We start from the raw sequence: 20,638 nt of genomic DNA, 5'->3' as shown, positions 1-20,638 counted from the left end.
TGTTACTGCTCAGAGTCCCAAGTTGCTGCTGGCTTAGCAGAGGTCGGCAGCAAGCATATGTCCACTGCGACAGCTCCCCTTCCCGGCTTCCAACACCTGGCGCGTCGGGGGCAGACCAAAGAGCAGCCTGGCTGATCCATACAGTTCTCCCGCGGCCCTGCCTCCTCCCCCTGGAACCCCTCCTCCCCCGGACACACCCCCCTCCGCAAGCCCTCCCATCATCCCCTGACCCCCTCCTCCCGGGAGCCCCCGCGCCTGCGCTCCGCCGCGGTCGTCGCGGCGCGTGAGCCTGCCGCCCGAGGAAGCCCATTGGCTGCTGGGTGGAGCCGAACCTTCCTCGCGGTGGACGCACGTGCTGGGGCCGGAGCGGCGATCGCAGCCATGGCGTCGTTACTTTGGGGAGGCGACCCGGGGGCGGCGGAGAGCGAGCGGCTGAACAGCCACGTAACCGCCACGGACCGGGAAGGCAGAGGGGTGGGGGTTGGACAACACTTCCAGGGGAAATCTGCTGAGGGGGGGGGGGGGGGGTTGTCCTGTGGTAGAGGGGAGATGTGGCGTGGCAAGGACTTGGAAGAGGGCCCCGGAAAAGAACACCCCGAGTGAGACAAGACCTTTGGTTTGATAAGGCAAAAACGAAGACACCTGGAAGTCCTGGGAGGGGAAAGCAGCTGGTAGTCGCAACCAGACCTTGAGTTTTCTTCTCTCCCAATTTGACCATTAAGTCTTGGCCATCTTCCTTCCATCTGTCTACCAGCGCGCTTTCCTATCCACCACCCCTTGATCGTGTGTGACCCCCAAGGACTACCACGTTTAGATTAGAGGCCTAGAAAGAGGAACTGCACATACAGGGGCAGCCGAAAGTCTCCAGATTTAGGATAATTCATACAGGAGACCTGTTTCTGAAAGGAATCCATATATACCTCAAGGATTCGGGTGGTCTTTCCCGCACCCCTTCCAGCCCCTGTTAGGGGTAGTACCGGGCTTCTTGAAGGCTTGCTTCCTAATATTGGTTGAAATTTGTGTCTTTCAATAGTTTTCAAACCTCATCCACCCCCGGAAGAACCTTCGGGGTATTAAGAATACTAACGTCCCAAACCTAGGTGAGTGCTGTTAGCATAAAGCAGATTGACCCCAATTAAAGATTATTGCTTTCCTCATGTCCTTAGCAACTGAAATACTCTTGGTTCCCTTAATTTAACATTCAAGGGCCTCCACTACTTTCCCAATCATTTTACCCACTTCTCTACTGGATGACCCTTCTGTCGGTCGGCAAGAGAAACTGGGATAATACACTTTATATTTCTGCTCCGCGTTTATATTTACAATTATTGTTTCTCTTCCATCCTTTTAGATGGTTCTATTAATAACACGGACGACGATGAAGATGTAGGTAGGAGATAAATTCATTTGCATGTATCTACTAGCATTCTGCTTCAGTTAATCATGACTTTCACACTGTGAGTAAATAATGTTAATCTCCACTGGAAAAGAACTATTTTTGCTTCTGTTTTCTTTATAATAAATATATAGTGAACATCAGAAGAAATACTAAATTAAGGGCATATTTCTTTAGAGGAAGTTGAAATGGCAGGAATGGGTTAAGAGTTTTGAGCTGGCAAGGCAGAATTTCAGCTGGCAAAGATAAGTTAGGTCTGATGGTGATGGATGTAGGCTTGCTTGAAGTTAGAGGTTGGTATAGCAGTAGGACATAAGAAATTGGATTCTCATTTTAAAAAAAAAGGAATTCTCAATGCCACGTCATTCTTTCTGGAACCTTCTTCAGAAGAAAGATGAAAGGAGGTGTAGTTGCTTGATATACCACCACTAAATGGGAGGGAGCAACTTATTAGGTGTCATTCATTCAGGAAGCCTGGTTTCCCCGCTGCAATATCCCCTTTTTCATTCTTGCTTTTCTAGTGGATTTGGCAGCTAATTCACTCTTAAACAAGTTAATCCGACAATCCTTAGTAGAATCCAGTCACCTAGTTGAAGTCTTGCAAAAGGATCCCAGCTCTCCACTCTACTCAGTGAAAACATTTGAAGAGCTGCGGCTGTGAGTACTTTTACTCTTTTAAGTGGGGGGAAAATGCTGGAAAGCATAGCACAGAACAAACTGATCTGCTAATAATAAAAACCATTAGGATCTCGTTTGTGTTCTAATATTCAATATTAAAATGAGATGTCTGCATTTTGCATGCAATTAAAATTTAGCTCAGAGAGGAACACTAGGATACCTGCATTGTCCAGCAAATTGAAAACATTTTTGATGGTAAAATATTTTAATCTTGCTGTGCTAGGGGGAATAGCTAAGCTTGACATACCGTATTGCTACTCTCCATACCAGAATACAGAAACGAGGACATTGATGACCCAAATATCCTCCTCCACCCCGTTTAGATAAGTTATAAGCTTTTACCTTCCTAATTATATTTTGTATCAAATGGCATTAAAATGAATAACTTTCCCAAATAAGTCTGCATTTCCTAGGGATTTATCAACTGGCATTAAGGACATTTATGTTACTGATACGGACTTAATGTAAAGTGGGGAAAAACTCCAAAATCCCAATGCCCAGACATTTTCTAAATGGAAGGAGAAGCCTACCTATGATTAAATGTTGGCTGCCAAGTAATCTACCAATTAATCTGCCAATTAAGCACATGCAAAATGTGCATGTCATTGAAGGTAGAAGTGTTCCAGCCCACTTTACTTTATCCTTTTTCTAACATCTATCGTGAGGAAAGAGGCATTTAAAAATCCTGGCTCAGAAGGATGAGGTAATAATTTGTCTTCTGCTCCTAGAGAGAACTGGTAAAAGAATCACCTAAATAAAATTCTGTCTTCTCTAAAAATAGCTGTTAAAATATCAAAGTTTGTCATTCATTAGAAATAATTAATTAATAAAGCTCACTTAGTTTTTTTGCTTATGTGGGAAATAAAACTCTTCCTGGCAAATAGATATATTGGGTTGTCGGAAAAGTCGTGATGCATTTTTTCTGTTTTTCGTTGCAAAAATGCGTCATGACTTTTCCGACAACCCAATACTTCCATCAGATGAGTTTTTCCTTTTTGCTTGGTTCAACAGAAAGTTCAGTGCTAGGCCCATATTCCTCTCCTTAGTTTAGGCTTATAGCATAGCTTATTATTTTAGTAGTTCAACTGTACAGCCATGATTGTATATGTTTGGGAGTTGATATATCAATTTATATATTTCTAAATATGACTTTTGAAGCTCAGTTGCAAAATGGCTTAATTTAGAAATGCACCTTTCAAGTGTGTATTTTTGAGGCTACTGACTATTCATAGGCTATAAATGTTTGGTGTTTTTTTTTTTTTGACAGAAAGGAAGAGTTACTGAAAGGGATATATGCAATGGGATTTAATAGACCATCCAAAATCCAAGAAATGGCTCTCCCTATGATGCTGGCACATCCGTGAGTTTTCAGGGTAGTGGTATTCCAACTTGTTGTTTTTCGTCTCTTATATTCAATTTATGCCCAGGCTCTTGTATTCAGTTTATGCCCAGTGGTCTCCTCTTTTCTGCAGACCCCAGAACCTCATAGCCCAGAGCCAGTCCGGAACAGGAAAAACAGCTGCTTTCGTCTTGGCAATGCTAAGCAGAGTTAACGCCTTGGAATTGTTCCCACAGGTAAGGAAAGGCTGAGCGAGAGAGATGGGATTGCTTGCAATGCCAGTGACATTTTAGTAGTAGGCAATATTGCTGCAAGCGATATGATGTTTACAATAGACATTCTTTCATAAAATCATAGAGTATTGGGCAGAAGTATGGAGCAGTTATTGAGAGCACAGGCTTTGTAAGTTGACTGGTTCCAATCCCAGCCTTTCTGCTTAACTAGCTGAATGTCTTAGGCGAGGTAGTAAATCTTACCGAGTTGTTTCTTTGTCTGTAAAGATAACATCTATAAAGGCATGGATCATAGTTGTTCTATTCACCCTGAATCATAATACGGAGCACAGTGCCTGGCTTATAGAAACCACTCATTAAACACTGAATGAATGAATGAATGAATGAATGAATACTTGCCTCAGGATTGTTACGCAGGTTAAATGAAATAGTGTACATTTTTAGCACTGTGCTTGGTATGAAGTGACGCATCTACTCGTTTGACAAGCTGAGTACCTGAGTGCTGAGTGTCCTCAGTGCTGTGGGGAAAACTAGGAGTCTCTCAGGACGCTTACACTCTGATCAACAAGATAAGCTGGGGACCTGGATGACTAATGCCAGGCATATGAAATCTTGTGCTTTTTTTAGACAAGTTCAGTGAAATTTATATTCGGGGTTTGATATTATGAATAAAAATTTTTCAGGGAAAGCTGCGTTTGAGAAATGTGTGTGGAAACTATTTTCAGCCCTTTAGCTAGGTTTCCCTCTCCTCTGTCTCACAGAATCTTACCTGAAGCACATAAGTGCATTAAATGTCACCAGTTTCTTCCATCAACATCTTCATTCATCAACAGCCACCATTTATAGGGGGGTGGAAATAACAAATGAAAGGGTTGAAGGGGATATTCTGCCAGAGATGTATAAGGTGGATCGGACCCAGCAGGGAGTGTTCTGGAAACAGGCAGACTTTACATAGCTGGCAAGAGGTGATGGAGATCGCACTCAAGCTCTGATTTGTCTTGCATCCCCTCTTTTTGATTACCAGCCTCTTTACATCCCGTTCTTCCCCCACCAAAGAAGTGTGACCAGTAACTTCTGTGTCTTCATAACCCTTTAGAGAGGAGTATATGAAAGGTAGCTAGTTCTCCATCCTTCGGCCCCTTTTCCCCTCCCATACTTAACATTCACCTGAGATGTATCAGCTGCTAAATTGTGTTCAATTTAAATTCAACCAAAATCTCCAATTTCACTTCTTTGCCTCTCCCTGGACAACTTTTCATTGTATTTCAAATTTGTGTGATGGCTTGTACGAACCTTACTCCTTCCCCTCTCTTTCGCTGGCCCACAGTGCCTCTGCCTGGCTCCTACTTATGAATTGGCTCTGCAGACCGGCCGTGTGGTTGAACGGATGGGGAAGTTCTGTGTGGATGTTCAAGTGATGTACGCCATTCGAGGGAATCAAAGTATGTACCAGCAAGCCAGTCTTGGCTGATTGTTTAAATCCTGACTCCACCACTAACAATCGTGCTATATAACTTCTCTGCTTTCTCTAAAATGGGGGCTGTAATAGCACCTGTATCCTAGAGCTGCTGTTAGATGAAAATGAAATGATATAGATAAAGCACTGTGCACAAGACCTGGCACATAATAAAGACCCTTATTTCTATCTGCACATCCTGCAAGAGGATGCTTTTGTATATGTGTGTGTGTGTGTGTATACACATGCTCAATTGTTTGGTGCAGAGCAGCTTTTACTGTTTAACTTTTTCATTAAAATATTATATGTGTTTGGTGGGGAAAAACCTTTAAAACACAGATTAGGAGGTAAAGTGAAAATTGTTCTTCCTTGTCCTCCAAAAACCTGCTTCCAAAGATAATTACAGTTTTGTTAACAGTTCTTTGTTTTTTTGCTTTTGGGGGAGGGGGGGACCTCATATACATATGAATGTACGTATATATATTTGGGTTTTTTTAGAGTGTTTACAAAAATGGGAGCATTTTTTTCATACTGTTCAAAAACATGTATGTTGGACATCTTTCCATGTCAGTATATACAGCCCCACTTCATTCTTTTGACTAGCTGCATAATATTCCATAAATTATTTAATGTACTCTATTGATAGACGTTTTGTTGGTTTTCCATTTGGGGAAGGTTTGTAGGGTTTTCACAGCTGTGCCAGTATTTATATAGGACAGTGGGGTTGCTGCAGGGTGGCTTTTTAAAACTTCTTCTTTTTTTTATTTTTTTATTGGGGAATGGTGTGTTTTTCCAGGACCCATCAGCTCCAAGTCAAATAGTTGTTTCAATCTAGTTGTGGAGGGCGCAGCTCCTTGACCCATGTGGGACTGGAACCGGCAACCTTAGTGTTATGAACCTGTGCTCTAACCACCTGAGCTAACCGGCAGGGTGGCTTTTTAAATGAATCAAATATGCTGGATATTGTCATTGCCATAAACCTAGAAACTTGGGAATTTATTTCAAATCTCTGCAAAATCAAAAACCATGACAACCTCAGGGTTTGCACTCGGAAAGTCATGAGGAAATGCACTTTGGCTTGAGAGTTCTGTGTTGTATTGCCCTGCATTGTAGGCCATTTGCATCTGAAGGAGCCCTTCAAACCCTTTTCTCCCTAGTTTCCAGGGGCACCAACATCACCAAACAAATTATAATTGGCACTCCTGGGACTGTCCTAGATTGGTGTTTCAAGCGAAAATTAATTGATTTGACTAAGATTCGTGTGTTTGTCCTGGATGAAGCAGATGTGATGATTGACACACAAGGATTCTCAGATCAAAGCTTTCGTATTCAGAGGTAATCTTCACATTCATCCTTTCTTCCTGGATCTTCTGTCCCGATGAGAAATTTCATTCAACTGCTACTCCTCATTATCTTTACTGCTTACTTCCACACTTCCTTCACTTTTAAAACAAATTTGGATTTTCAGAATTTCTGAGAGTGGGCTTTAGGAATCAGTATCACTTATTTTTAAATAATGTGTTTATATGCTCATTGTTAAATCCAAAGAGAATTGATAGACTGGCAATGAAAAACACGAATCCCCTGCCCCCTCCCCTAGAGAATACATCTCTGTTGTGATATTAGCTTTCATATCTTTAAATAATATGCTCATACTGCTATTTTTTGATGTATAGTTGTTGTCTGCTGACTTCCCATTGGAGGAAGTAGGAATTTAGTTTTTTTATACCATCACCCACTCGCACTTTCCTGTCCCCTCTATCACCTCTCTGTGGTTAGAGCATAAGTTTGGTTACCTTAACAGTTAGTATTGATACCATTATGACATTATAGATATTGTTCACTGCTAAGCAGTATGTTATTAAAATTACGTTTTTCTTGTATAGCATTTTCCCTTAGAAGTAATAATTGCCTATTTTCTTTTGTTTAGTTAGTATCACTGTGTAGGGAACTTTAGTTTTTCTCTACCTGTTTCATCATGTGTGTCATATGTCAATATCTCCAAATAGTCAAATATGATTTAAAAATCCACTGGTTTCTTTTTTTCCTGAAGCTCTTCCAGACGCCCTCGCTCCAGTTTCCACCAGCACTGATTGCTCTCCAGACTGGCTGCATATCTTTCATTACAGGTCTTCCTGTCCTCACTCACTGTTTTGAATCTCCTGTTTTCTGGGTCCTTTTTTTTGGCTTCCTGTTGGTTTACACAGTATGCTGGAGGATATTTTCTAATGACTTCTGAAAAAAGAATGTATAGAAAGTTCATTTTCCAGCCCCTGCCTGTCGGATAATGTCTTTATCGTACCTGTACATTTGATCTTTCGATTGATGGCTTGCCGGGGTGTGGACTTCCATGTTGAAAAGCATTCTCCCTGTAAATTCAGGACAATATTAAAAACAGGAAAGGTTTTTGAAATACTGTAACGAATACACTTGGTTTTCAGTGTTGTTGCAAAAAGTTTAATGTCATCCTGATCCTCAGACTTCTGTGCGCAATCTGTTTCTTTCTCTCCAGAAGCTTTCGAAACCTTCCTTCTCTCTGGTATTCTGAAACTTCTCAATGATGTGCTTCAATTCGGGTCTTTTTATCTCTTTGTAATCATATTGATGGGATGTGGGAAGCTGAGGAGGTAGCACTTGAAGACAGTGAACCATAGTTGACGGGTAGTCTGTCAGATTATTGTTTGAAAAGCTCCCCTGATGATCTAGGCCCCAGGCTTAGAGCAGTGTATGGGAATCACTGGTCTGCATGATCTCTCCCCCTCTCTTTTAGCACTAACAGCTTATTCTTCTAGGTGTTCTGCCTTCTCAAAAGTGGTGGTATGTTCCTGGTCTGTCTTTTGTTTTAAAAGATTAACTTTTTTATTGATGTTTTACTCATCAGAGTACGGCTGAGTGAATTATCATAAAGAGGCGGTGCTCGTGTAACAGTGGCCCAGATCAAGAAATGGAACTTAACCTGAGCTCCAGAAGTCCCACCCCTTTCCTGTCACTAGCCTCTCTCTCCTCCCCAGGGTTAACCTCTATCCTGACTGCTAACTTCATAGGTATATTTTGCCCGTTTTGGGACTTTATATAAATGAGCCCTGTGTTCATTATGGGTTCAGTTTACATTTCACATGCAGTAGCATTTTTTTTCCCTTTTGCCTCCCTTTTATTTATATCTGGGTTCTTCCCTTTGCAAATAAAGTTAGTTGTGGCAGCTGTTCTTTCCCTCCCAAGAACTAGAACCCCTGCCATGGAATGACCAGCCTCTGTTTTCTTCATCTCTGTGGAACTCTGAGACACTCACCTTCAAGAGCGTCTGGACTCTTACTCTTGGCTCCATGATCCTGCTTCTCAGGAGAAAATGGGCATGAAAACCTCACACCCTCACATATGTAAACTTTTCTCCTGAGCTCACTCACTGTGTGTATCTTTCCAAATTCTGGGAGGGAAGGGGGAGCAGGACCCGTTGCTCTTTGCCCAGAAGTGCAGCTTGTCGCAGGCACACCCTGCTCGCTGACCTCCTGGAGCAGGTGTATGTGGAGCAGCTGATGGAAGAGGGTGTGAAGTGTTCGAAGCTGCCTCCAAGGAGAGCGGCAGGAGTGTCAGTAGGTGACAGCCTTCTCCCCTTCCCTGTCACAGAGCTTTACCCTCCGAGTGCCAGATGCTCCTCTTCTCAGCGACCTTTGAGGACTCCGTGTGGCAGTTTGCGGAGCGAATCATTCCTGACCCCAACATTATCAAGTTACGAAAAGAGGAGCTGACCCTGAACAACATCCGACAGTATTACGTGCTGTGCGGGGACAGGAAGAATAAGTACCAGGCTCTGTGCAACATTTACGGCGGCATCACTATTGGCCAGGCCATCATCTTCTGCCAGGTAACTGCTGACATGTGTCTCCGCCATGCCCAGGCGGCCCTGCAGGTGGAGGGAGGGTGACAGTAACACTCAGAAGTGCCATGCACCCAGGCACCATGCTCAGCACTCTTTCCATTACGTCATTTAATCTTCAGAGCAACTCAGTAGAAATTATCTGTGTTCTATGGGTGAAACTTAGAAATGTTAAAAAACGGAATGGGACTTCAATGATGTTAAACAGAGGGCATCCTTATGTTGGAGGGATGGCTTCTGACACTTTCCCGTTTAGGTGGATGTTTATGGTAAGGTTTTACAGGTACCCTTTATCAGGTTAAGAATGATCTATTCTCAGCTTACTGTGAGTCAAGTAGCCACTTGATGACTCATGGTTAACATCATGGTGTTCTTATTTTCATATTTACTCTGTTATCGGACGTTTTTCGTGTTCATGTGTTTTTATTTTCTCACTACCACATGAATAATGAGCTCCTCCAGAGCAGAATTTGATCGGTCTTACTTGCTTTCATGTCCCCTGCACTAGTATAGCACCAGCATGTAGGCACATACTTGTAGAAAAAAGGGAAGCTCCGCTCTGCTTCAGACTAGACTTGTAACCTTGGGCAAATTACTAATGCCTTTAAGCTTTAGGGTTTTTTTCTTTCTTTTTTCTTTTTTTTTTAATGAAACTAGGTAGCTACGTCATCAAATTGTGGCATGTAAAGATTTCAGCAACATGCCCGGCATACATGAGCACTCTTAGAGTGTCTCATGTTTTTGTTACATGATCTCGTTTTGCCGCCATACCACTATGTGAGGTAGGTAGAGCATTTTTTATTATCTCTGTGTCATGGCTGAGAAGCCAAAGCTCTGACAGGTTGAGAGGATGTGACACGTAGAAGCACAGAGGAAGGAAGAATTCCATGCCACATCCTAGGGCTCCTCTAGGACAGCCCTTCCTGGCTCCTGCCCTGCACGCGTGAGCACTGCAAACACAGTTGGTCTGCTTTAACTTGGGGTGCTGGGCTGGGTTTTGCTTTTTCACGTAGACTCGTCGAAATGCGAAGTGGTTGACTGTGGAGATGATGCAGGACGGCCACCAAGTGTCTTTGTTAAGTGGAGAGCTGACTGTGGATCAGCGAGCTTCCATCATTCAGAGGTTTCGGGATGGGAAAGAGAAAGTTCTTATAACAACCAATGTCTGTGCTCGAGGTGTGTGTATGTATATAGATATATATTTAAAGTCAAGTTTGTTGAAGTGTAATTTATGTATGATAAAATTCACTCTTTTTAAGTATATGGTTCAGTATATAGTATACAATGTAAAGTATACAGTATACAATGAGTTTTGACGAACATATATATAGTCATGTAACCATCACTGTAATCAAAATACAGAACATTTCCATCTTCCCCTAGAATTGTGCTTCTTTACAGTAAGTCCCTGCAACTACTGGTCCCTGGCAACTACATATAAGATTTCTGTCTCTCTGTTTTGTATCTTCCAGACAACACATAAATTAAATCATACAGTTGGTAGCCTTTGTGTTTGAATTGTCCCACTTGACATAATGCTTTTGAATTTATCAGTGTTCTTACATGTATCAGTGGTTCGTTCCTTTTCATTGCTGGGTAATATTCCATTGAGCAGATGTACCACAGTTAGTTCATCCATTAACCAGCTGATTGACATTTGGATGGTTTCCAGTTTGGGGCCATTTTGAATAAAGCTGTAATAAGCATTCATGAGTAGGTCTTGTGTAGACATATGTTTTCATGTCTCTTGGATAAATACATAGGAGTAGGATTTCTGGGTCATATGGTAAGTGTATAAGAAACCACAAAACTGTTTTCCAAAGGGGCTGCCGTTTTTCATTCCGACAAACAATGTAAGTGAGTTCCAGTTGCTCTGCATCCTTGTCATCACTTGGTATTGCCACTCTTTTGCATTTTAACCTTTAAGATGTGCGTGGTATCTCATGTTTTTAATTTGTGTTCCAAATGACTAATGATGTTCATCTCTAACGTGTTTGTGATTTTAAAACTATTGACTACTGGAAAAAAATGTTTTGAAGAGCAGGGCCTTCCTACTTTCTTCATCCCTCCTGTATTCTTGCCTACACCCCATCCTCAAACCCTGTTTCTGAATTCATTTTTAGTTCAGCAGACAGAGCTGAAGACCTGCCATGAGTGCTGAGCTTGGCACTTTGGAAGAGTAACCTGAGAAAGGATGAGGTCCCTGCCCCTCAGGAACTCGCTGCCAAGACTCTTAACTCTCTAGACCAGCATTATGCAATAGGAATTTCTGCATTGATGGAAATGTGCTATTCTGTGCTGTCCAATTGGTAGCCACTAGCCATATATGGCTATTGAGCACTTGAAATGTAGCTAGTGTGACTGAGGAGTGGAATTGTTCATTTGAATTAACTTAAACTTAAATAGCCACATGAGGCTAACAGTTACCACCATTTGGACAGTACAACTCTGGACCCCAGAGAAAAGAAGGCACACAGAGCCCCAGAGCCCAAGCACAATACAAGGGGGACGAGGATGTGACCTGGACCACTTGTTGGTGTTGAAGGACAGAGGCACTGGAGGTCACACAAGTCTTGCTAGGTAATGTTAGCTGTGAAAGGTTTTGAAGGAAGAGTAGAATTCCATTTGATGAGAATTTGCCATTTGCTTGGGAAATGGCTAGACCGTGTGCCTGCAGTGTGGGGTTTGCGAGTCAGGAGAGGACAAGATGGAACTTCAGTTATTTGGAAGTGTTAAGTTGTTTGTATTTTGTCCTCCTGTGTGATTTGGGCAGTTGGGTTCTGTACACAGTGCTCTGGACATGGCTGTGGTGAGAGATTAGAGGAGAGGGAGAAGAGAGAGGGGGGAAACTAGTCTGGAAATTGTTGTAACAGGTGAGGCAAGGATGAAAAGACCAGACAAGAACAATGGCCATGGAATGGAGTGGGACTAGGGCCCCATGACAGGTAAGGGGACATGACTAAGGTGCCTGCTGGGGACTTGGCACAGCAGGAGTAGAGAGGAGGGATTGGCTCTGAGTGCTTGCTAAGGGCCCTTCCCACTGTGTGTGCTTACACACACGCACACAAACGCGCGCACACTGTGCATATTTAGACTTCTGTAGAATTAGCTCCTACTGACCCTCATCCAGCATCACAGACATGCTATGCGTGCAGACTGCATGACCAAATTGCCTCTTTCAATAACGTGAAACCAGGTCCGATTTATACATGTCTGTGAAATGAGAATTCCCTCAGCAAGTGTGTTTCTTGAATACCTATGTCCTAAGGAAGAAGTTGAAGGACCCTTCAATGTCTTTTCCTCTTCTAGGGATTGATGTGAAGCAGGTCACAGTCGTTGTGAACTTTGATCTCCCCGTGAACCAGTTGGGAGAGCCCAACTATGAGACCTACCTCCACCGCATAGGGCGGACAGGGCGCTTTGGGAAAAAAGGCCTCGCCTTCAACATGATCGAAGTGGATAAGCTGCCCCTGCTGATGAAGATCCAGGATCACTTTAGTAAGTAGCAGTGTTCACAGTAGGAACCGTGGGCCTGCTCGTGGTGACAGTAATGGTGCATGTCATAGACCTCGAGCTCAGAGGCTTGTGACAGGATGGGGACAGGAGGCTTCTGACTCACAGTGCCAGAGTTCCTACTATGAGACAGTAGATTAAGTCGCATATGATAGTTAAAGGAAAAATTTTTAAATCAAATGGAATTAATATGAGCTCAAATAGGAGTTCCTGCTCATTTTGGGATCTGGAGCAGATTTTCATGTCCTATGAAGAAAGAACCACCCTAAGCAAAGTTATAAAGTCCTTGGAGAGTATATTCTGTCCCCAGCTGCTGCTTTTATTTACATTTCCCCCTTTCCCTGCCCCACTGTACAGAGTTCTGAAGTCTGCTGCCGTTCCTCTAGCCCCCATGAACAAGGCAGGATCTAGTGGCCTGCTGGGCACCTGGACTGGTAGGTTGTAGTCTGAGGGAAACGCCATGAGTGATGTAACCTGAGACGTCCACTTCTCAAATTACCTCACGCCCCAGAGCCCGTGGATATGGCTGGGGAGCAAGGAAAAAGGAACCCTTGAGTGACTCCAAATATATCTTTCACCTTTTAGGACAGTGGACCTTAACATTTGTGGACAGCAGTGGACACTCTCCCCAGGGACATGCACATAGGCACATGCGTACTGCTTGGAATGTAATTGTAAAGGGTTTGCAGACCAGCTGTAGTGCGCCCAGGGGCCCTTTAGGGAAGCTGATTAAGCACCCTGTGTTAGGATAACTGGGGACGGGGGCTGCAGGGAGAAGGACCCTTAAGATCGCAGTTGCTGTGTAAGCTCCTAAAGCCCTAGTCTTGGGAAGTGACCTCAGTGGAGGAGCTGTAGTCCCTCTGCCTGTTGCCGTCCCCCGCCCCACCCTCTGTTCATGCCCACTTCACTTCTCCGGAGCTCAACCTTTTCCTGGCCCCTCACTGGCACTGCGGCCTTTTTTCTGTCCCAAGGCATCTAGACGTGTGTTGTATTGTCTGGTGCAGATGATGCTATTTTAGTAAGTTGGTTATTTTGATGCTGTTCTCTCCCTATCTAATCGAATGTTCCATCCCAAGGCTCTCCACACAAGGTGTCACAGGAACACATATTCAAAGGCATCACTGTCTTCAGAAATTCAGAGATGGATGGAATGAAATTCCATGTGGGCCATGGGACAAGACTGGTTTATTCTCTTTTATTCTTTCAGACAGCAGCATCAAGCAACTCAACCCTGAAGACATGGATGAAATTGAAAAGATTGAATATTGAAGAAAACTATCATTTACGAAATTTCCTAGTTTATGTGAGAATGTCCCAGTGGGGTTTAAAGGTAGTTTTTTATGTTGAGGTTTTTTTCAATGTGAAATTGTTACATACGGCAAAATAAATGCCATGGTAGCCTTAGTTTTAAGACCTGAGGTCTTTTTAAAACCATATTGTTGTGAAGCACATGATCCTTTTGAATAAAAAAGCAACATGACTTCCTGGTCTAATCTTTTTACTGGTAAACATTGCTGTGTCAACTACTGTGGTGTTTTTGGATTTCGTTGATAGAATCTGAGCAAATCATGCCTCTTGTGACCATCTTATGATGCCACGAGGTGGCAGTAGAGCTTTGCTGTTTTTGGAATTTGAGCTAGTAGAGCAAATGAAAAGCCACATCCTTAATCTCACTCACAGCCTGCCCCTTCCAGGTCCTAAGTGTCTTCTTTCCCTTTCCCCCCTCCCCTCCCCCAGGCACGTATGCTGGAGTGCACACACACGTTCTTAGGTGAGAGTGCAGGGTGCGACCTTTACAAAGGAAAACAAGTAGAACATTTTGCTTTTTAAATGTTTTATCTGACATACCCAGCCCCCAACCCAGTGCCTGGTACAGAATTTCAAAATGTTTTTCTATTTTGCTTCTTTTTTTAAAAAATATTTTATTGGGGAATTTGGGGAGGGGAACAGACAAGTTGCTGTCCTTTTGTTCTTCAGTCTAGTTGTGGAGTGTGTCGCTTCACTGGCCCGTGTTGGTATTAATTATCATTGCGCTCTTCCTGGGTGAAGCAGTCAGTCACCGGCCATTGGACGGCCACTCGCGGCAGCCCACGGCAGCTCACAAAAGCTCATGCCTGCTGCCGGCCAGCCCCACTGCAGCCAACACGGTTGCCGGCAACTCATGGCAGCCCAGCTCCAGGTTGAGCTGTTGTTCACCATCTTAGCTGTAAAGGGCGCAGCGTCACTGGCCCTCATGTGGGATCCGAACCGGGGCCCTGCTGCTCAGAGCTGGCGTCCCAAGCCAACTCAACCAACGCACCACTCGGCTGGTCCTATTTTGCTTCTTAATGTCTTCAAATTCGAGAAGATTTAATCCATCATAAGTTACTTAATAGCCTCTGAAAATGTGGCATTATTATAGGAATTTCTTAAAGACAAGCAGTAGGGGGGTGGGAGGGAAGCCCTATTAAAGAAGTAACATTTCAGGGAGCCAAAAAGTTTTGCTTTTAAGAACTTAAAGGTGTATCTGAGAACCCTGGATGCTTTCCTGCAAGTCCCATCGAGATGCTTTTCATTTCTCACATTTGCTACTAAAAAGTGAACCAGTGAGCCTGAGAAAACGGGGAAAAAGTGATACTCTCCCAGAAAGCTTGAGCAGGTTTCACAGCCTACAGCCAGAGCTGGAGACCCCCTACCCCCGAGCTTTGTCACCCACCTCACTACCACCAGCAGCCTCAGGGAATGTTCCCATCATCCTGGCATGGAAGGTGTTTCTGGCATATCTCTTCTGATGTATTCCATGTGCATATTGCCCTGCTCATGTGTTATCCCCATGAGCAGGGCTCAGGAACACATGAAATTCACCCAGCTTCCTCACTCTACAACATTATTTATTGTTTACCTATTATGTTAGCCACGGGGAAAGGGATAAGATGTTACAGTCATCTTAGAATTCAGAGTCTAATAGCAGAGATTGGGACTAAGCCAGCGTTATACTAGCCTGTGCTAAAGGGAAGGTGTGCAGGTCACTCGTGGAGTACCCCTAGCACCCTCTGGGCTGGCATTCCAGAGGAGAAGACACTGCATCTCCTTTCACAAGAGCGAAATAGAGGAGTTTAATAGTGCCTTCTCATGCTTGGGACAACCTTGCAGGTGTCCAGCATGGGCCCACTGAGACAGTGTTCCAGATCCAGCTCATCACCAGAATCACCTAGAGAACTTGAAAATAAAAAAAATACAGTCCTTCCCCCTTACAGAAAACCCCAGACCCTCTGAAGGTAGAGCCCAGAAATGCACAGTTCCAAAAGGGAACTGAGAGCACAGGGTAAGCAGTAGGTGATGGAGGAGGAGACACTGAGGCAAAGAGAAGTCCTGAGAGACAATCTGTGAAAAGTCACCATGTCTGCCTTCCTCTCTGGACTAAGATCAGCTTGTGATCAGTCTTCTTGTCCACTCAATACCCAGCCCCCAACCCAGTGGCCAGCACAGAATAGGTATTCAACGAATGTTTGTTCTTATTGAGTAAATATTCCTCTCCCATTTCTTCATCCACCAACATTCTTCCCTGAGGTTTTCCATCCTAGTGTTGAACCCCAATTATATGGCATAGGATGAATAAGCATAGGAAATGTGTCAAGACATTTTGCTCTGTTACCATTTAAGAACTGAGTTGGACTTTTCATCACACTCAGCTCAGCATTTGGGGGTGGGGGAGGGCAGAATAAAACTGTACTACCTCCCTTTCCAGTTCAGACCTCTGCTAGAATCTCTACCAGTTACCCTCACAAATGTCTTCAGTAATTTCTGTTTGGCAGCTGTTCCCGCAGGGTCTGCAAACAGTGGGCATTCTTCCGCCTTGCCCTTTGCCCCTCTCCTCACATCCCTGTGACTCGCAGCCTGGGAGGCAGCAGAGCCATCCTGTCCTGTGTGCATCACAGCTGCCTTAACACTAACTGTGCAGTTCGGTGAGTTAACGACCCAAGGGCCATTTTGCAGGGTGCAGCTCCTTAGAACTGCAGGTAATCATCACATGTCCATGCGTGGCCTGGCCACGGTCGTCTCTCTCAGTCGATGCCTGCCTGGGGAAGAAGTAAATGGAGACACGGAATAGCCAGATGACTTTAGCACATCTGTGCACTGGCTTAATCAGCTGTGTATTACTTGGCACCAAACACTAAACCAAATCCATTAGGTTTGTCTTGGCCAGCTTAACACTGTTAGCATATTGACATTCACGATTACATAGAGCAGGTCTGTGATTTCCAGGGAGGGTTGGGAGTGAGCACAGCCCCTGTGATGTTAGATGCTGGATCTACAGCAACTCTGAATAATAGGAAAGGCAACGCATGGGTCCTAGTTTAGTAGAATGCCTGATGGCCCTTCTCAAGAAACATTATTGCTTTTGGTCACGAGAAAGTGTTGATCCGTCTCAGCAAAGCTCAGTCCCCATGAAAACCGCTGGCAGTCTCTGCACATGTGCTCAATAGTGGGAAATCTTAGAGGATTGGGGGTGGGGGGAGCAGTACCTTTCCAGACACGGGGGAGAGAGGCTGGTTGTGTCCAGCCTTGGTTTTGCTCCATCTCCTTCCCTTTGACTCAAGGAGGGGCCCAGACCAGAAAGAGGACCCAAGTGGAGACAGCACAGCCATTGCAGTAGAAGCCAAAATGCAGGTCCAGAGCAGGGACCACTCCACGGGCCTGCACTTTGCCCTCTGGGCTCCAGGGCCCAGCAGATGGGCACATACTGGTTTTACCAAGGCACTGACAGAAGAGTCAGGTCCTCTTAGATCACACCCATGTCATTTCCAACCCTCCAGCATTTTGAGGAAACCATCATGTATATTAAAGACCTCCTAGCACCAGAACCCACAGACTATGAGATACCACAGTCTTGCTGTATGCTGCAGGGAATACCAACTTTCTGCTGTAGGAAGAGTCCAAAAAGAGCTGACACCAGCATTTTCTATACATTTTTTTCAACCACGGCTGAGAGCAGACTAAGAATTTTCCCTCCTCACTTCTGTCTGCTGACTCCAGGCTCCTCCAGGGCTGCCACACTTCCCCAGGCTAACGTTTTCATTTCTAGGTATGGTGGTTGTCTGTGCTCCCTGTGTCTCTAAGGAGGGATGGCTAGGACAGACTCTGGCCTGAGGCTGGCTGTCAGGGCCATTGTCTCTAGACACTGCCCTCTTCCCCTGGTTTTCCTTACTGCTTTGTGTCTCAGTCAGCTTGGCTGCCATAACAAAATACCACAGAAAGGTGGCTTCAACAACAGAATTGTTCCGGCGGGTGGAAAGTCCAAGATCAAGGTCCTTCGGGGTTCATTTTCTGGTGAAGACTCTCTTCTGCCTTCTCACTGTGTCCTCACTAGGCAGGGAGACACACACACACTCTCTCTCTCTCTCTTTCTCTCTCTTTCTCACACACACACACACACACACACACACACACACACACACACACACACTTTTCTGGTGTCTCTAATCCCATAAACCCACTATGAGAGTCTACTTTCACAACCTAGTCACCTCCCCAAAGCCTCACCTTCAAAAACCATCACATTGAGGGTGAGGGTTTCAACACATGAATTCAGGGTAGGGGACAAACATCGTGGCCCTCCCGCTAAATAACACTTGGCAAACTATTATTTTAAAATTTGAGTGGGGTTGAATCACCAGCTTTCGTTGGTAATGTGGTTTTCTATCCCACCTTTAAATAGGAAGCTTTTAGACTTTTCTAAGGAAATACAGGAAATACGCCTGAAAGGGGATGATTCTTGGTGAAGACAAGTAATGGTGTATCCTGAAAACCCACAGAGTCCCACTGCCCGTGGTGAGCTGCCCGTGGTGACCTGCCAGCCCTCCTTCAGCTTATCAGCCTCCCACTTCTGCTGAGGTTCAAGACAACCAGAAGTTCTAATGTAATAAGAGAGAGGAGCTCTGGAAAGATGGCTCTCCCCTCTTATATTCAGAAAAACTGAAATAATTTTCTAAATGAGAATCTTTACAGATGTAAGGTTTTTAGCCTTCCAAGAGAAGTGTGGGCAACTATCTGTAACACTTCTCTGGGAATTCATCTTTGACTGTAATTGTTTTCTATTCAGTAAAATAGCCTATATAGAAATGGGTTTCTATATGCCTATTCCTAGAGTATATTTTTCATGAATGGGGACAATCTCTTACTTTGAGCGTAATAGTTTCCTTTTGTTAGGAGGAATGACGCAGTCTCATTCCAGTCCCCTTAGTCTGTGATCTGTGGCTTGAAATCGCAGGTGGAAGGCAGTGACCGACTGGGAAGCCTGCTTTGGGTGAAGCGTAGAGACGTGATTGAGAAGGCAGAGCCTGAGCAGGCTGCTGTGTGAGGCGGAGGGCTCCCCACCCACGGGGATATTCAATCCATCAGGAACATCCAATACAGTTACTTGCGATGGGTGCTGTAATTCTGGTTCTTGAATGAGCCAGGAGTTTGAAATAAAGCGATCTCTGAGACTCAGCCCATTCTGAAATACCATGTTTCTGTGACCCCATAAGAGGAGCTGCACGCGTGCAAGAGCATGAGCCCTAAGAACTCTGCACAGAGGAAGATCGTTTTCCACAAACGAAAAGAAAACGGCGTGGTTAACTCCTGACTGCACCATCTTAACTTTCAGGTTCACTGGCTTCTTTCCCATGTGACCAACTCTTTATACCTCTCTTCATCAGCTTATGCAGAATGTGAATTATCTTTAATTTAATGTTTATATTATAAAAACAATACAACAGCAACCAATAGTAGGGGGGAAATTATAAAAAATATCAGCTCATGACAACAATTATTGTCTTGATATAGTCTTTTTCATCTTAATATGACGATTTGTAGTTAACCATAGTGCATATATGCTATTATATTCTTTTATTGGAAACATTCGAGTGTTTTTTTCATGTTGCTACATAGTCTTTAGAATTATTAAAAATAATAATTGACCAGGGCCAGCCGAGTGGCTCAGCTGGTTAAGAGCTCGTTTGGGAGCACCAGCTCTGAGCAGCAGGGCTGCGGTTTGGATCCCACATATGAGGGCCAGTGACACTGCCCTCTACAGCTAAGATGCTGAACAACAGCTCAACCTGGAGCTGGGCTGCAGGGAGTCGCCAGCGTAGGCTGCAGCCCCTGTGGCAGTGGGTTGCCATGGGCTACCATGTGTAGCCAGCAGCCAGCGTGAGCGGCCAGCAGCCAGCATGAGCGGCCAGCAGCCGCAGTGAGCGGCCGTCCAGAAGCTGGCGACTAATCTGCCTCACCCAGGAAGAGCGCAATGATGGTGCCAACTTGGGCCAGTGAAGCAACGTCCTCCACAACTAGACTGAAGAACAAAAGGACAGCAACTTGTCTGTTCCCCTTCCCCCAATTCCCCAGCGCTGTTTCCATCCCCCAATTCCCCAATAAAAGTCTTTAAAAAAAAAAACAAAAAGTATGTGTATAAATGAGAAACTTGGTGGCACAGAACCATTTGATACATTATAGAGATAGTAAAGTAGTGGGTGACTTCCTTCCACATGTCTGTTGCTTTGAAGTATTTGCAAAGAATAAACACTTTAAAGAAATCTTTTAGTGAAGGGGGAAACAGAAGCAGTTCTTCGTCTTGCAGCCACATGGCCAGCTAGGCCACCTACTCATTGTCCCTTCTCTGAGTGATGCTGCAGTCCTAAGGTAAGGTTGCTCTCTGGCTGGGAAGCTGTCAAACAGCCTGCTTGAGTTTGCTCTAGTTTAGAAGCATTGGAGGCTGTACCCACAGCCCAGAAGGTGAAATGTGACCAGCGGCTCCACCTCTGGTGCAGATGCAGCTTTCAGAGATGACAGAACCAAACACCACCCCCTCCCCCCTCCCAATTCCTCGTCCAGGGCCACCTGCCGCCAGACCAAATGACCAGGGACGCCTTCCGCACCCACCGAAAGCACTAAGGAAAATCTCTGAGTTAAACGTTTGCCTTTCTTACTGGAAGAATTTTTATTAGGCCAAAGTGTTGACAAGTTTGTCATTCCCAGAATCTGCTAACACCCTCCCCCCACTCCCTTCTATTTTTTAGTACTTTTCCCCTCTTCATTTTTAGAGGGGAGGAAAAACTGTCTTGAACAGGCAGAAAGTTTTATCCAGGGTGTTTGGCAATGACTCCGTGTGCTGGGAAAGATTTATGTC

At 44.4% G+C, this 20,638-nt stretch overlaps 1 protein-coding gene across 2 annotated transcripts; it reads left to right on the top strand.

The window, feature by feature from the left end:
* The first annotated feature begins 254 nt into the window (after positions 1-254).
* DDX25 (DEAD-box helicase 25) lies at positions 255-13,982 on the top strand. 2 transcript variants are annotated; one of them, XM_019658847.1, is made up of 12 exons: positions 255-444; positions 1,034-1,100; positions 1,352-1,390; positions 1,918-2,053; positions 3,342-3,434; positions 3,547-3,649; positions 4,974-5,088; positions 6,260-6,437; positions 8,727-8,964; positions 9,990-10,152; positions 12,286-12,474; positions 13,697-13,982. In XM_019658847.1, the coding sequence occupies exons 1-12, from the start codon at positions 382-384 to the stop codon at positions 13,756-13,758; spliced, it is 1,446 nt and encodes a 481-aa protein (XP_019514392.1). In that variant the 5' UTR covers positions 255-381; the 3' UTR covers positions 13,759-13,982. The 2 variants fall into 2 exon arrangements, with proteins under 2 accessions (XP_019514392.1, XP_019514391.1); XM_019658846.1 differs by having other exon boundaries at positions 295-474; positions 13,697-13,963.
* The last annotated feature ends 6,656 nt before the right edge of the window (positions 13,983-20,638 follow it).

This window comes from Hipposideros armiger, unplaced genomic scaffold (assembly GCF_001890085.2).
Source record: "Hipposideros armiger isolate ML-2016 unplaced genomic scaffold, ASM189008v1 scaffold_291, whole genome shotgun sequence".
Lineage (NCBI taxonomy): Eukaryota > Metazoa > Chordata > Mammalia > Chiroptera > Hipposideridae > Hipposideros > Hipposideros armiger.
Note: the sequence above shows the minus strand (reverse complement) of the source record. Positions and strands in the feature narration are given on the sequence as shown.